We start from the raw sequence: 13,824 nt of genomic DNA on the forward strand, positions 1-13,824 counted from the left end.
CAATAATTTGGTCATATATTAACCGATCCTCACAAAATTCGTCACTAAGGTTTCTGCTATTACTTTTCTGATCACTGGCGAATTTCAGAAAAATTTCTTGAGATTTAGATATAGCTCCCATATATTTATATGTATCTCCCGATTTTCACTTTTAAGGCGTTTGCTAACGAATATATCAACCTATCTTGTCTTTTTATACCCTCCACCATAGGATGGGGGGTATACTATTGTAATTTCGTCATTCTGTTTGTAACTACTCGAAATATTCGTCTGAGACCCCATAAAGTATATATATTCTTGATCGTTGTGACATTTTATGTCGATCTAGCAATGTCCGTCGAAAGCACGCTAACTTCCGAAGGAATAAAGCTAGCCGCTTGAAATTTTGCACAAATACTTCTTATTAGTTAAGGTCGGTTTGCATTGTAAATGGGCCATATCAGTCCATGTTTTGATAGGATGGGGGGTATACTATTGTAATTTCGTCATTCTGTTTGTAACTACTCGAAATATTCGTCTGAGACCCCATACAGTATATATATTCTTATCTAGCAATGTCCGTCCGTCTGTCCGTCCGTCCGTCCGTCTGTCTGTCGAAAGCACGCTAACTTCCGAAGTAGTAATGCTAGCCGCTTGAAATTTTGCACAAATACTTCTTATTAGTTAAGGTCGGTTTGTATTGTAAATGGGCCATATCAGTCCATGTTTTGATATAGCTGCCATATAAACCGATCTTGGGTCTTGACTTATTGAGCCTCTAAAGTGCGCAATTCTTATCCGATTGGAATGAAATTTTGCACGATGTGTTTTGCTTTGATATCCAACAACTGTGCCAGGTATGGTGCAAATCGGTCCATAACCTGATATAGCTGCCATATAAACCGATCTTGGGACTTGACTTCTTGAGCCTCTAGAGTGCGCAATTCTTATCCGATTGGAATGAAATTTTGCACGACGTGTTTTGCTTTGATATCCAACAACTGTGCCAAGTATGGTTCAAATCGGTCCATAACCTGATATAGTTGCCATAAAAACCGATCTTGGGTCTTGACTTCTTGAGCCTCTAGAGTGCGCAATTCTTGTCCGATTGGAATGAAATTTCGCACGACGTGTTTTGTCATGATATCCAACAACTGTGCCCAGTATGGTTCAAGTCGGTTCATAACCTGATATAGCTGTCATATAAACCGATCTTGGGTCTTGACTTCTTGAGCCCCTAGAGGGCGCAATTCTTATCCGATTTGAATGAGTTTTGGCACGACGTGTTTTGTCATGATATCCAACAACTGTGCCAAGTATGGTTCAAATCAGTCCATAACCTGATATAGCTGTCATATAAACCGATCTGGGATCTTGACTTCTTGAGCCTGTAGAGGTCGCAATTATTATCCGATTTGCCCGAAATTTTGCACGACGGATTCTCTCATGACCATCAACATACGTATTTATTATGGTCTGAATCGGTCTATAGCCCGATACAGCTCCCATATAAATCGATCTCGCTATTTTACTTCTTGAGCCCCCAAAGGGCGCAATTCTTATTCGAATTGGCTGACATTTTACACAGGTCTCCAACATATAATTTAATTGTTTTCCAAACTGGACCATATCTTGATATCGCTCTAATAGCAGAGCAAATCTTTTCTTATATCCTGTTTTGCCTAAGAAGAGATCCCGGGAAAAGAATTCGACAAATGCGAGCCATGGTGGAGGGTATATAAGATTCGGCCCGACCGAATTTAGCACGCTTTTACTTGTTTTCACTACGGTTTTTTGGTCGAATTTCTACATTTAAAATTTAAACTATTTAAAGCTTCGACGACTTAACCCGCATACCCAATGTGGTGTAGGATATCAATGTGGATATCAATGGATATCAATGTGTTCGGCAAAACGTGCCTCCTGGAAGCTTTTCTGCGAACAGGTCCAAAAACCCATGTCCAAACTGAAACTTTAGTAGACGATATGGGAGTGAGAGCAGAGACAACGGAGGATATGTTGAGGCATTTGATGAAAACCCATTTTCCACAGGATACGACGGGACTCACAGAAACACCGGAATCTTGGAATAATGACGTTGATCGATGGTTTTTAATTACGGAATTTATAGTAAAGGAGTTTCAAACCATTTAAATCACGCGGACCTGATGTAACATTTCCGGCGTTACTACAAAAGGAAGCCGACTATCTGGCGCCTCATCTAGCCAATATTTTCACAACATGCCCAGGACTTGTATATACTCCGAAAGCCTGGCAGGAGGCAAGGGTGGTGGTTATAGGCGTACTCAAAACCATGGATGGTATTGAGGATACCATGATAAAGAGTAGGACATCCAGCGAACAGCTCAAATACAAACAGCATGCCTATGTCAAGGGAAGGTCAGTGGAGACTGCTCGGCTCGAGGTTGTCCATAAAATAGAAGAATCCTTCGATACCAAACATACACCCTGGCGGTATGTATTGACATCGAGGCGGCTTTTAACAATGTGCAGACCGACACACAGATCTAATGCTTAGACCAGTACCGGATGGACCCGGTGCTTAGAGACTGGATAACCTATATGCTAAGGAACTGGTGGATAAATTGTGGGTCCCAGGCAGAAAGTGGCACAAGGCCATCAAGAGTCCCAAAAAAATACTACACATTTAACAGCTCTTACACATTCTCCCCACATGCCATAGCAATCGGCGATAAAGTCAAAAGTAGAAACAAGGTCCTCAAGTCACTTGCTGGCAGCACTTGGGGTGCAGACAAAGAAACCTTGTTGAACACATACAATGCAATTGGCCAGTCTGTGGTAAGTTATGCAGCGCCAGTGTGGTCTCGTGAACTTTGTGACACACAGTGGAATAATATTCAGATCAGTCAGAATGCCGCCCTTCGAACTGCGACGGGCTGTCTCCTCAGTTCTCATGTGGACCACCTCCATCAGGAGACAAAGATCCTACCAGTGCGAAGACATAACTACATGCTGTCTAAGCAATACCTTTTGGTCTGTTATCGCAAAGACCATCCAAATCATAATCTTGTGGATAGATATCCACCGCCCAGAAGCCTTAAGGTAGATCTACATGATCTAGAGCATGAGGTTCAGCGCTACAAGAGAGAACCTCTAGATCAAGCGGCATATCAAGCAGGTCTGAACAACATTCATGCAGACACGGTAGCAGACGCGGTAATTGGCTACCGGGTGAATGTAGTCCTTGGAGAACGACCGCCACCCATTGCACCCGAAGAAATCGACCTCCCCCGGCAAACCAGAGTAGTTCTGGCTCAATTACGTTCCGACAGATGCAGCCGCCTCAATTCCCACAGAGCTACGATTGATGCCGACGAGCAAGATGTATGTCCCGATTGTAACCAGGGACCGCACGATACACGTCACCTGTTTAACTGCCCGGCCAGACCCAGATCCCTGTGGACGCACCCCATCTTTGTCGCAGAGTTCGTTGGTCTTGACACTCAACAGAATCAATCAGACGAAAGATAGAACACAATAAACTGCTACAACAACAAGTCACGCCAAAAGGGGGCAGTTTATCGCCACTCCTATGGGTGATCACCATAAATGACCCGGGATTTGAACCCGTCTGCTATGCAGACGATGTTATAATAGCTCTAAGGAGTAAGGATCCGAACGAGTTATGCAAAAGGGCCGAAGGGGTCTTGCATTTGGCATATGACTGGGCTAAACCCAGAGGTCTGAATGTTAACCCAGAGAAGACTGAGATATGCCTGTTCACGAGGAAGACGAAGGTGGGCCATTTAACGGACCACGTTTCCTTAGATAAGAGCTATTTGAGTGTAGAATACGAATCTGATATCCAGATGTGGGCCAAGTGTTTGTAGACCGCCCATCACCGAGAACATCCCCCAAAGACGACAAATTTACGACCATAGCAATATCTGGCTCTAATGAAAGGTCTTTGGAAGTACGACCACCATAACAATCCCCAAATAGGATGTTTTCTCTCACCAAGAAAATTTGGGACTTCAAGACAGTGGAGCTCGAATTCATTGTTTTTAGGGCCCATACCCCAAACCGGACATATTTGCTGGCTTTTGCAATTAAATGAATGGTATTTGAGACTAGAAAACAAATTTGATATCAAATTTTGAGGACAATGGCAATATGGGGTTCAAATAAATGATATATAGATATATGAGATGAGAATAGAGCACGTTGCTGATATATTTTCGGGGCTTAGTGTTTGGGGGAACCACCCCACTCACCAAAACACCCCTAAATCAGACATATTTACCGACTATGTCAATGTAGGGCGTAAATGAAAGGTATTGGGGGGCGGAGCAAGAATTGATATCCACTTTCGGGGCCAAAATACCCCACAAACAGCAATTTTTAACTGACCATCGCAATGTAGGTCTCAAATAAAGGCATTTGGGAGTAGAATACGAATTTGATATCCAAATGTAGGATCATGTATTTAGGGCATCACCCCTTCCCCAAAACACCCCCCAAAGGGTTAAAATTTTTCGACCATGCCAATATGTGGCTCAAATGAAAGGTATTTTAGATAAAAACAAGTAAAAGCGTGCTAAGTTCGGCCGGGCCGAATCTTATATACCCTCCACCATGGATCGCATTTGTCGAGTTCTTTTCCCGGCATCTCTTCTTAGGCAAAAACGGATATAAGAAAAGAGTTGCGTTGCTATTAAAACGATATCAAGATATGGTCCGGTTCGGACCACAATTAAATTATATGTTGGAGACCTGTGTAAAATTTCAGCCAATTCGTATAAGAATTGCGCCCATTGGGGCTCACGAAGTAAAATAGAGAGAACGATTTATATGGGATCTGAATCGGGCTATAGACCGATTCAGACCATAATAAACACGTTTGTTGATGGTCATGAGAGGATCCGTCGTACAAAATTTCAGGCATATCGGATAATAATTGCGACTTCTAGGGGTCAAGATGTCAAGATCCCAGATCGGTTTATATGGCAGCTATATCAGGTTATGAACTGATTTGAACCTTATTTGACACAGTTGTTGAAAGTAAAAATAAAATACGTCATGCAAAATTTCAGCCAAATCGGATAGGAATTGCGCCCTCTAGAAACTCAAAAAATCAAATCCCCAGATCTGTTTATATGACAGCTATATCAGGTTATGAACCGATTTGAACGATACTTGGCGCAGTTGTTGGATATCATAACGAAATACTTCGTGCAAAAATTCATTCAAATCGGATAAGAATTGTGCCCTCACTGTTGTTGGATATAATAAGAAAACACGTCGCGCAAAATTTCAGCCAAATCGGATAAGAATTGCGCCCTCTAGAGGCTCAAGAAGTCAAGACCCAAGATCGGTTTATATGACAGCTATATAAGGTTATATACCGATTTCAACCATACTTGGCACAGTTGTTGGATATCATAACGAAATACTTCGTGCAAAAATTCATTGAAATCGGATAAGAATTGTGCCCTCTAGAGGCTCAAGAAGTCAAGACCCAAGATCGGTTTATATGGCAGCTATATCAGGTTATGGACCGATGTGAACCATACTTGGCACAGTTGTTGGGTATCATAACAAAACACGTCGTGCGAAATTCCATTCCATTCGGATAAGAATTGCGCCCTCTAGAGGCTCAAGAAGTCAAGACCCAAGATCGGTTTATATGGCAGCTATATCAGGTTATGGACCGATTTGAACCATACTTGGCACAGTTGTTGGATATAAAAACAAAACACGTCGTGCAAAATTTCATTCTGATCGGATAAGAATTGCGCACGCTAGAGGCTCAAGAAGTCAAGACCCAAGATCGGTTTATATGACAGCTATATCAGGTTATGGGCCGATTTGAACCATACTTGGCACAGTTGTTGGATTTCATAACAAAACACGTCGTGCAAAATTTCATTCTGATCGGATAAGAATTGCGCACGCTAGAGGCTCAAGAAGTCAAGACCCAAGATCGGTTTACATGACAGCTATATCAGGTTATGGACCGATTTGAACTATACTTGGCACAGTTATTGGATATCATAGCAAAACACGTCGTGCAAAATTTCATTCCAATCCGATAAGAATTGCGCACTCTAGAGGCTCAAGAAGTCAAGACCCAAGATCGGTTTATATGGCAGCTATATCAAAACATGGACCGATATGGCCCATTTACAATACCAACCGACCTACACTAATAAGAAGTATTTGTGCAAAATTTCAAGCGGCTAGCTTTACTCCTTCGGAAGTTAGCGTGCTTTCGACAGACAGACGGACGGACGGACGGACGGACGGACGGACGGACGGACGGACAGACGGACGGACATGGCTAGATCGACATAAAATGTCACGACGATCAAGAATATATATACTTTATGGGGTCTCAGACGAATATTTCGAGTAGTTACAAACAGAATGACGAAATTAGTATACCCCCCATCTTATGGTGGAGGGTATAAAAAGAATTTGATAACCAATTTTGGGGCCATGTGTTTGGGCCTGTAAACTCCGCATAAACCAATGGCAATATAGGGTTTAAATAAATGGTATTTGAGAGAAGAGCAGGATGCTGATATTTTTCAGGGCCAATGATCTGGGGGACCACCTCACCCCCGAAAACACCCCTAAATCAGACATCATGAGAATATCGGGCTGCAATAAAGAATTTTAAGCATGGAGTACACTTTAAATCCACTTAGCCCTAAAAATATATCAGCATCTTGCTCTACTCTCAAAAATCATTTATTTGAACCCCATATTGCCATTGGTCTCAAAATTGGATATAAAAATTGTTTTCTAATCTCAAATACCTTTCATTTGAACCCCTTATTGCAAAAGTCAGCAAATATGTCCGGTTTAGGGTATGGGCCCTAAAAACAATCAATGTTTTGCCTTTGGGGGGGTTTTGCCTTTAGGGGTGATGCCCTAAACACATGGTCCTACATTTGGATATCAAATTCGTATTCTACTCCCAAATAACTTTATTTGAGCCCCATATTGCGATGGTCACTAAAAAATTGGTGTTTGTGAGGTATTTTGGGAAAGGGGTAGACCCCCAAAAATTGATACCGAAAGTGGGTATCAATTCTTGCTCTACCCCAATTCTTTTCATTTAAGCTCCACATTGACATGGTCGCTAAATATGCCCGATTTAGGGGTGTTTTGGGGAGTGGGTGGGTCCCCCTAAGCCCTAAAAATATATCAGTAACGTGCTCTATTTTCATATATCTATATATCATTTAAACTCCTTATTGCAACAGTCAGCAAATATGTCCGGTTTGGGGTATTGGCCCTAAAAACTATGAATATTAACTTCCACTCTCTTAAAGACCCAAATTGTCTTGGTGAGCAAATACGTTGGTGGGATGTCCGCTAGACAGTTGGCCCCCAATGTTGATATCAGATACGTGGTCTAATCCCACATACCTATAATTTGAGCCCCATATTTCCATAGTCGCAAACATGACCGGGTTGGGGGTGTTTTGAGGGATGATCGGCCACTCAGTGAGTTGGCCTTGGCAATATATATCGGATTCGTGGTCCACTAAAAAAACCCTCTTATTTGAGCTTAAAATTGCAATAGTCAGAAAATACTTACTATTTGGGTGGTTTTGTGGGGGTATATCAAATTCGTGCTTTACTCCCAAAGACCTTTCAATTGAGCCCCATATAGCTATGGTCGTAAATTTGTCCCCTTTGACCCTTTGGGGGATGTTTTGGTGAGAGGCGGACCTCCAAACACTTAGTCCCATATTGGGATATCAGATTCGTATTCTGCGTTCAAATACCTTTTATTTAAGCCCCATATTACCATGGTCAGTAAATAAGTTATGTTTGGGGAGTGTTTTGGGAAAGGGTGGACCCCCGAAAACGTGGTCCCACATTTGGATATCAGATTCGTATTCTACTCGCAAATACCTTTCATTTGAGTCCCATATTGCTATGGTCGGTTAATATGTCCGATGTAGGGATGTTTTGGGGCTTGGGGTGGTCCCCCTAGCATTTGTCCGACAACCGGATATCAGATACGTTTTCTTATCCTACATACCTTTCTTTTGAGTTCCATATTGGCGTAATTGGTCTAAATATATGTTTGGTAGGTTTTAGGGTGGGGCAGCCCCCTAGGAACCCCATCCGAATTTTTGATACCAAATTTTTATTTTTAGGGTAATATATGAGAGCACACAAAATTTCGCTTAAATCGCACAACCCATCTCTGAGATTTGGCGTTTCTGAAAATTAAGGTAAGGGGGAGGGTCCGCACCCCTTCAGATATCAAAAAATGTAGTACCCTATTTTCACCACGGTATCATTATGCACCATCTGTGAAAATTTCAAGAAAATCGTTTCAGCCGTTTCTCTGAGTCTATAAGGAACACACAACATACAAACAATCAAACCTACAAACAAACACAAATTGATTTTTATACCCTCCACCATAAGATGGGGGGTATACTAATTTCGTCATTCTGTTTGTAACTACTCGAAATATTCGTCTGAGACCCCATAAAGTATATATATTCTTGATCGTCGTGACATTTTATGTCGATCTAGCCATGTCCGTCCGTCTGTCCGTCCGTCCGTCCGTCCGTCCGTCTGTCTGTCGAAAGCACGCTAACTTCCGAAGGAGTAAAGCTAGCCGCTTGAAATTTTGCACAAATACTTCTTATTAGTGTAGGTCGGTTGGTATTGTAAATGGGCCATATCGGTCCATGTTTTGATATAGCTGCCATATAAACCGATCTTGGGTCTTGACTTCTTGAGCCTCTAGAGTGCGCAATTCTTATCGGATTGGAATGAAATTTTGCACGACGTGTTTTACTATGATATCTAATAACTGTGCCAAGTATAGTTCAAATCGGTCCATAACCTGATATAGCTGTCATGTAAACCGATCTTGGGTCTTGACTTCTTGAGCCTCTAGCGTGCGCAATTCTTATCCGATCAGAATGAAATTTTGCACGACGTGATCTGTTATGAAATCCAACAACTGTGCCAAGTATGGTTCAAATCGGCCCATAACCTGATATAGCTGTCATATAAACCGATCTTGGGTCTTGACTTCTTGAGCCTCTAGCGTGCGCAATTCTTATCCGATCAGAATGAAATTTTGCACGACATGATTTGTTATGAAATCCAACAACTGTGCCAAGTATGGTTCAAATCGGCCCATAACCTGATATAGCTGCCATATAAACCGATCTTGGGTCTTGACTTCTTGAGCCTCTAGAGGGCGCAATTCTTATCCGAATGGAATGGAATTTCGCACGACGTGTTTTGTTATGATACCCAACAACTGTGCCAAGTATGGTTCACATCGGTCCATAACCTGATATAGCTGCCATATAAACCGATCTTGGGTCTTGACTTCTTGAGCCTCTAGAGGGCACAATTCTTATCCGATTTCAATGAATTTTTGCACGAAGTATTTCGTTATGATATCCCACAACTGTGCCAAGTATGGTTGAAATCGGTATATAACCTTATATAGCTGTCATATAAACCGATCTTGGGTCTTGACTTCTTGAGCCTCTAGAGGGCGCAATTCTTATCCGATTTGGCTGAAATTTTGCGCGACGTGTTTTCTTATTATATCCAACAACAGTGAGGGCACAATTCTTATCCGATTTGAATGAATTTTTGCACGAAGTATTTCGTTATGATATCCAACAACTGTGCCAAGTATCGTTCAAATCGGTTCATAACCTGATATAGCTGTCATATAAACAGATCTGGGGATTTGATTTTTTGAGTTTCTAGAGGGCGCAATTCCTATCCGATTTGGCTGAAATTTTGCATGACGTATTTTATTTTTACTTTCAACAACTGTGTCAAATAAGGTTCAAATCAGTTCATAACCTGATATAGCTGCCATATAAACCGATCTGGGATCTTGACATCTTGACCCCTAGAAGTCGCAATTATTATCCGATATGCCTGAAATTTTGTACGACGGATCCTCTCATGACCATCAACAAACGTGTTTATTATGGTCTGAATCGGTCTATAGCCCGATTCAGATCCCATATAAATCGTTCTCTCTATTTTACTTCGTGAGCCCCAATGGGCGCAATTCTTATACGAATTGGCTGAAATTTTACACAGGTCTCCAACATATAATTTAATTGTGGTCCGAACCGGACCATATCTTGATATCGTTTTAATAGCAACGCAACTCTTTTCTTATATCCGTTTTTGCCTAAGAAGAGATGCCGGGAAAAGAACTCGACAAATGCGATCCATGGTGGAGGGTATATAAGATTCGGCCCGGCCGAACTTAGCACGCTTTCACTTGTTATATATAAGAAGATTAGTAGAGAGAGTTACAGAGAAAACAGCGTGAGCCGAACAAATAAAATAAAAACGCCACCACCCGAAGCAACGCCATGCGGCGTCTGGTTAGATGGTATTTTGTCTTGCTTATGGATATTTTGTAGTTGTTGTTATATGTTGGCTTGCAAAGAGTGCCTTTCAACTATTGTATAATTTTGTACTTTGGGTCGTGGAGATACAAAATAAATTGTTGCCGTAGTTGTTTTTTCAACCAAAGTTGTTGTTTTTCAAAATTATTTTTATCTGTGTTTTAGTCTTCATTGTTATATACTTTCAATAATTGTTTTTAAATTCTCTTTCCTGCAGCTGGATGGTAGTGAGGCAAAACCTGATGAAGACGAACCAGACTTTTACGAAGAAGCAACTATTCCAGCGTAAAATAAATCTTTTTCTATCACGCTTCGGCACCTATTAATTGCACAAATTTTATTGTTATAATCAATGTGGTTAATGAACTCAGAAACAAAAAAAGTAAAACTACATATATGTTAGAATACTTTAATTTCTTAAATTGTTAAACAGTTTTTGCGAGATCTACGATAGAGCAAGCTAGGCCTAATGCTGCGTCTTAAATATTAAGTACTTAAAATAATGACTATTGTTGCAATTACCATATTCAAGCTATGCCACACGAAATTCGATATCCCTTTCACATTGAATTAAAATAAAACACATACACCCACATTCACTCACCAACCACATACATATGTATGTCTTATTACATTTCAGTTTCAATTAAATCACTAAGTTATATTTGAAAAAAAAAAATCCATTGTGAGCTTTATTACTTAAAGTATTAAAACTATAAAACCAATTATTAAAAGTATAAGTCCCAATTGTAGACGTAGTTGAAAGATAGAAAAGAAATTGTACATTTACAAACAACATACATATACATATATATCTATATAAGTACTTAATCGCCTTTTTCTGTTGTCCTTAGTTTTCTTCGTACTTGTAAATTGATATTTATTTGTTAACCAAAAAAAAAAAAAAAAAATACTAAATACTAAATATATACCAAAACAAAATAATGTAACGAACATAGGCGTATGAATCGAATGCAGAACTATAATTGATAAAACAAAAGAGTGAACCATAAAGTTCCAAAATGCTTTAAGCCATCTTTGTGATTGTGTACTTAAATATCAGGTTGAAAACAATACAAACTACACTATTACTGCTACAGTACATACAAAACATAAAAACATACATGGAAAATAAATAAAATATTTATGAAATATGTAATTCTACATTCGAAATGTTATATTTACGCACGTACAAAATGATTTCAGCTACACATGTGCGTGTGCATGCATTTGCAGCCATGCAAAACCTACAAAAAGACATTGTAAATCAACGATTTGAACTTTGGATAGAAAATAAACACCTAGTGTAAACTTTAAACCAATTATAAACAAAACTAAAAATGAATACAAATAAACGATAGTGAAGAATTCTAATTTAATTTTAATTACAAATTTCAAATATCTTGAGCCAGTTTTTTTTTAACTTGGCAAAAACAAAATATGTACTTTTAATTGTTGAAAAATTGCGAGTCCTGTAAACAGCTTAAATAATCGTAAAAGTTACCTCAGATGAATTGTTGAAAACGCATACAATATCATGGCTCTGGAAAACATGTTTTTTGTAAGACCCGCTTGAACTCACATGAATTCTATCTATGAACAAAGTTCAGAATGGTTGCACATTCTAACAAATTAAAAGAAAAATATATATATAATAATTTAGGCAATATTTTCATATTATATAATAATATGTTGTACTTACAGTAGTTTCCTTTTAATAAACTTATTGAAAAATTAATAATTATGTCAGCATTTTAAGATTTCGGTATAAAAGGTGAGTTCACTCGGAAGCCAGTGTGTCACAGTGTGATAGCCTATTGAGAGCAAGTTAAAGCGTGATAAGTTCGGCCGGGTCGAATCTTATATTCTCTCCACAATAGATCAAGTTCTTTGCTTTTTATACCCTCCACCATAAGATGGGGGGTATACTAATTTCGTCATTCTGTTTGTAACTACTCGAAATATTCGTCTGAGACCCCATAAAGTATATATATTCTTGATCGTCGCGACATTTTATGTCGATCTAGCCATGTCCGTCCGTCTGTCCGTCCGTCCGTCCGTCCGTCTGTCTGTCGAAAGCACGCTAACTTCCGAAGGAGTAAAGCTAGCCGCTTGAAATTTTGCACAAATACTTCTTATTAGTGTAGGTCGGTTGGTATTGTAAATGGGCCATATCGGTCCATGTTTTGATATAGCTGCCATATAAACCGATCTTGGGTCTTGACTTCTTGAGCCTCTAGAGTGCGCAATTCTTATCCGATTGGAATGAAATTTTGCAAGACGTGTTTTGCCATAATATCCAACAACTGTGCAAAGTATGGTTCAAATCGGTTCATAACCTGATATAGCTGCCATATAAACCGATCTTGGGTCTTGACTTCTTGAGCCTCTAGAGTGCGCAATTCTTATCCGATTGGAATGAAATTTTGCACGACGTGTTTTGTTGTTATATCCAATAACTGTGCCAAGTATGGTTCAAATCGGTCCATAACCTGATATAGCTGCCATATAAACCGATCTTGGGTCTTGACTTCTTGAGCCTCTAGAGTGCGCAATTCTTATCCGATTGGAATGAAATTTTGCACGACGTGTTTTGTTATGATATCCAACAACTGTGCAAAGTATGGTTCAAATCGGTCCATAACCTGATATAGCTGCCATATCAACCGATCTTGGGTCTTGACTTCTTGAGCCTCTAGAGTGCGCAATTCTTATCCGATTGAAATGAAATTTTGCACGACGTGTTTTGTTGTTATATCCAACAACTGTGCCAAGTATGGCTCAAATCGGTCCATAACCTGATATAGCTGCCATATAATCCGATCTTGGGTCTTGACTTCTTGAGCCTCTAGAAGGCACAATTCTTATTGCACGAAGTATTTCGTTATGATATCCAACAATTGTGCCAAGTATGGTTGAAATCGGCCCATAACCTGATATAGCTGTCATATAAACAGATCTGGGGATTTGACTTCTTGAGCTTCTAGAGGGCGCAGTTCCTATCCGATTTGGCTAAAATTTTGCATGACGTATTTTATTTTTACTTTCAACAACTGTGTCAAATAAGGTTCAAATCGGTTCATAACCCAAGAAGTCAAATGGAGAGATCGGTTTATATGGGATCTACATCAGGTTATAGACCGATTTGAGCCGTACTTGGCCCAGTTGTTGGAAGAACACAACAGAAAAATACGTGCTAAATTTCAGCCAAATCTGACAAAAATTGGGGCTTCCAGCGCCTCAAAAATTCAAATCGGGAGATCGGTTTATATAAGAGCTAGGGACTTAGCCAGGGGGTGCCATCGGGCTCAAGCCCGCAACCTTCTCTTCAGCCATGGCCGGATCAATCTAGAAATAATTTTTCAATAAATTTCAATAACATTTTTTCTAAAAACTACATATTAATGATTTTTTTTCTACTATATATTAG

At 39.8% G+C, this 13,824-nt stretch overlaps 1 protein-coding gene across 10 annotated transcripts in view; it reads left to right on the forward strand.

The window, feature by feature from the left end:
• Positions 1 to 12,135, forward strand: part of LOC106094741 (anion exchange protein 3) — a 189,428-nt gene extending 177,293 nt beyond the window's left edge. For all 10 annotated transcript variants that reach the window (XM_059362994.1, XM_059363009.1, XM_059363013.1 and 7 more), the window contains one exon: positions 10,612 to 12,135. In XM_059362994.1, coding sequence (XP_059218977.1) covers positions 10,612 to 10,683 — 72 coding nt within the window. In that variant the 3' untranslated portion in view covers positions 10,684 to 12,135. The remainder of the gene's footprint in view (positions 1 to 10,611) is intronic.
• Positions 12,136 to 13,824: the final 1,689 nt, after the last annotated feature.

The sequence above is a fragment of the Stomoxys calcitrans genome, chromosome 1 (genome assembly GCF_963082655.1).
Source record: "Stomoxys calcitrans chromosome 1, idStoCalc2.1, whole genome shotgun sequence".
Lineage (NCBI taxonomy): Eukaryota > Metazoa > Arthropoda > Insecta > Diptera > Muscidae > Stomoxys > Stomoxys calcitrans.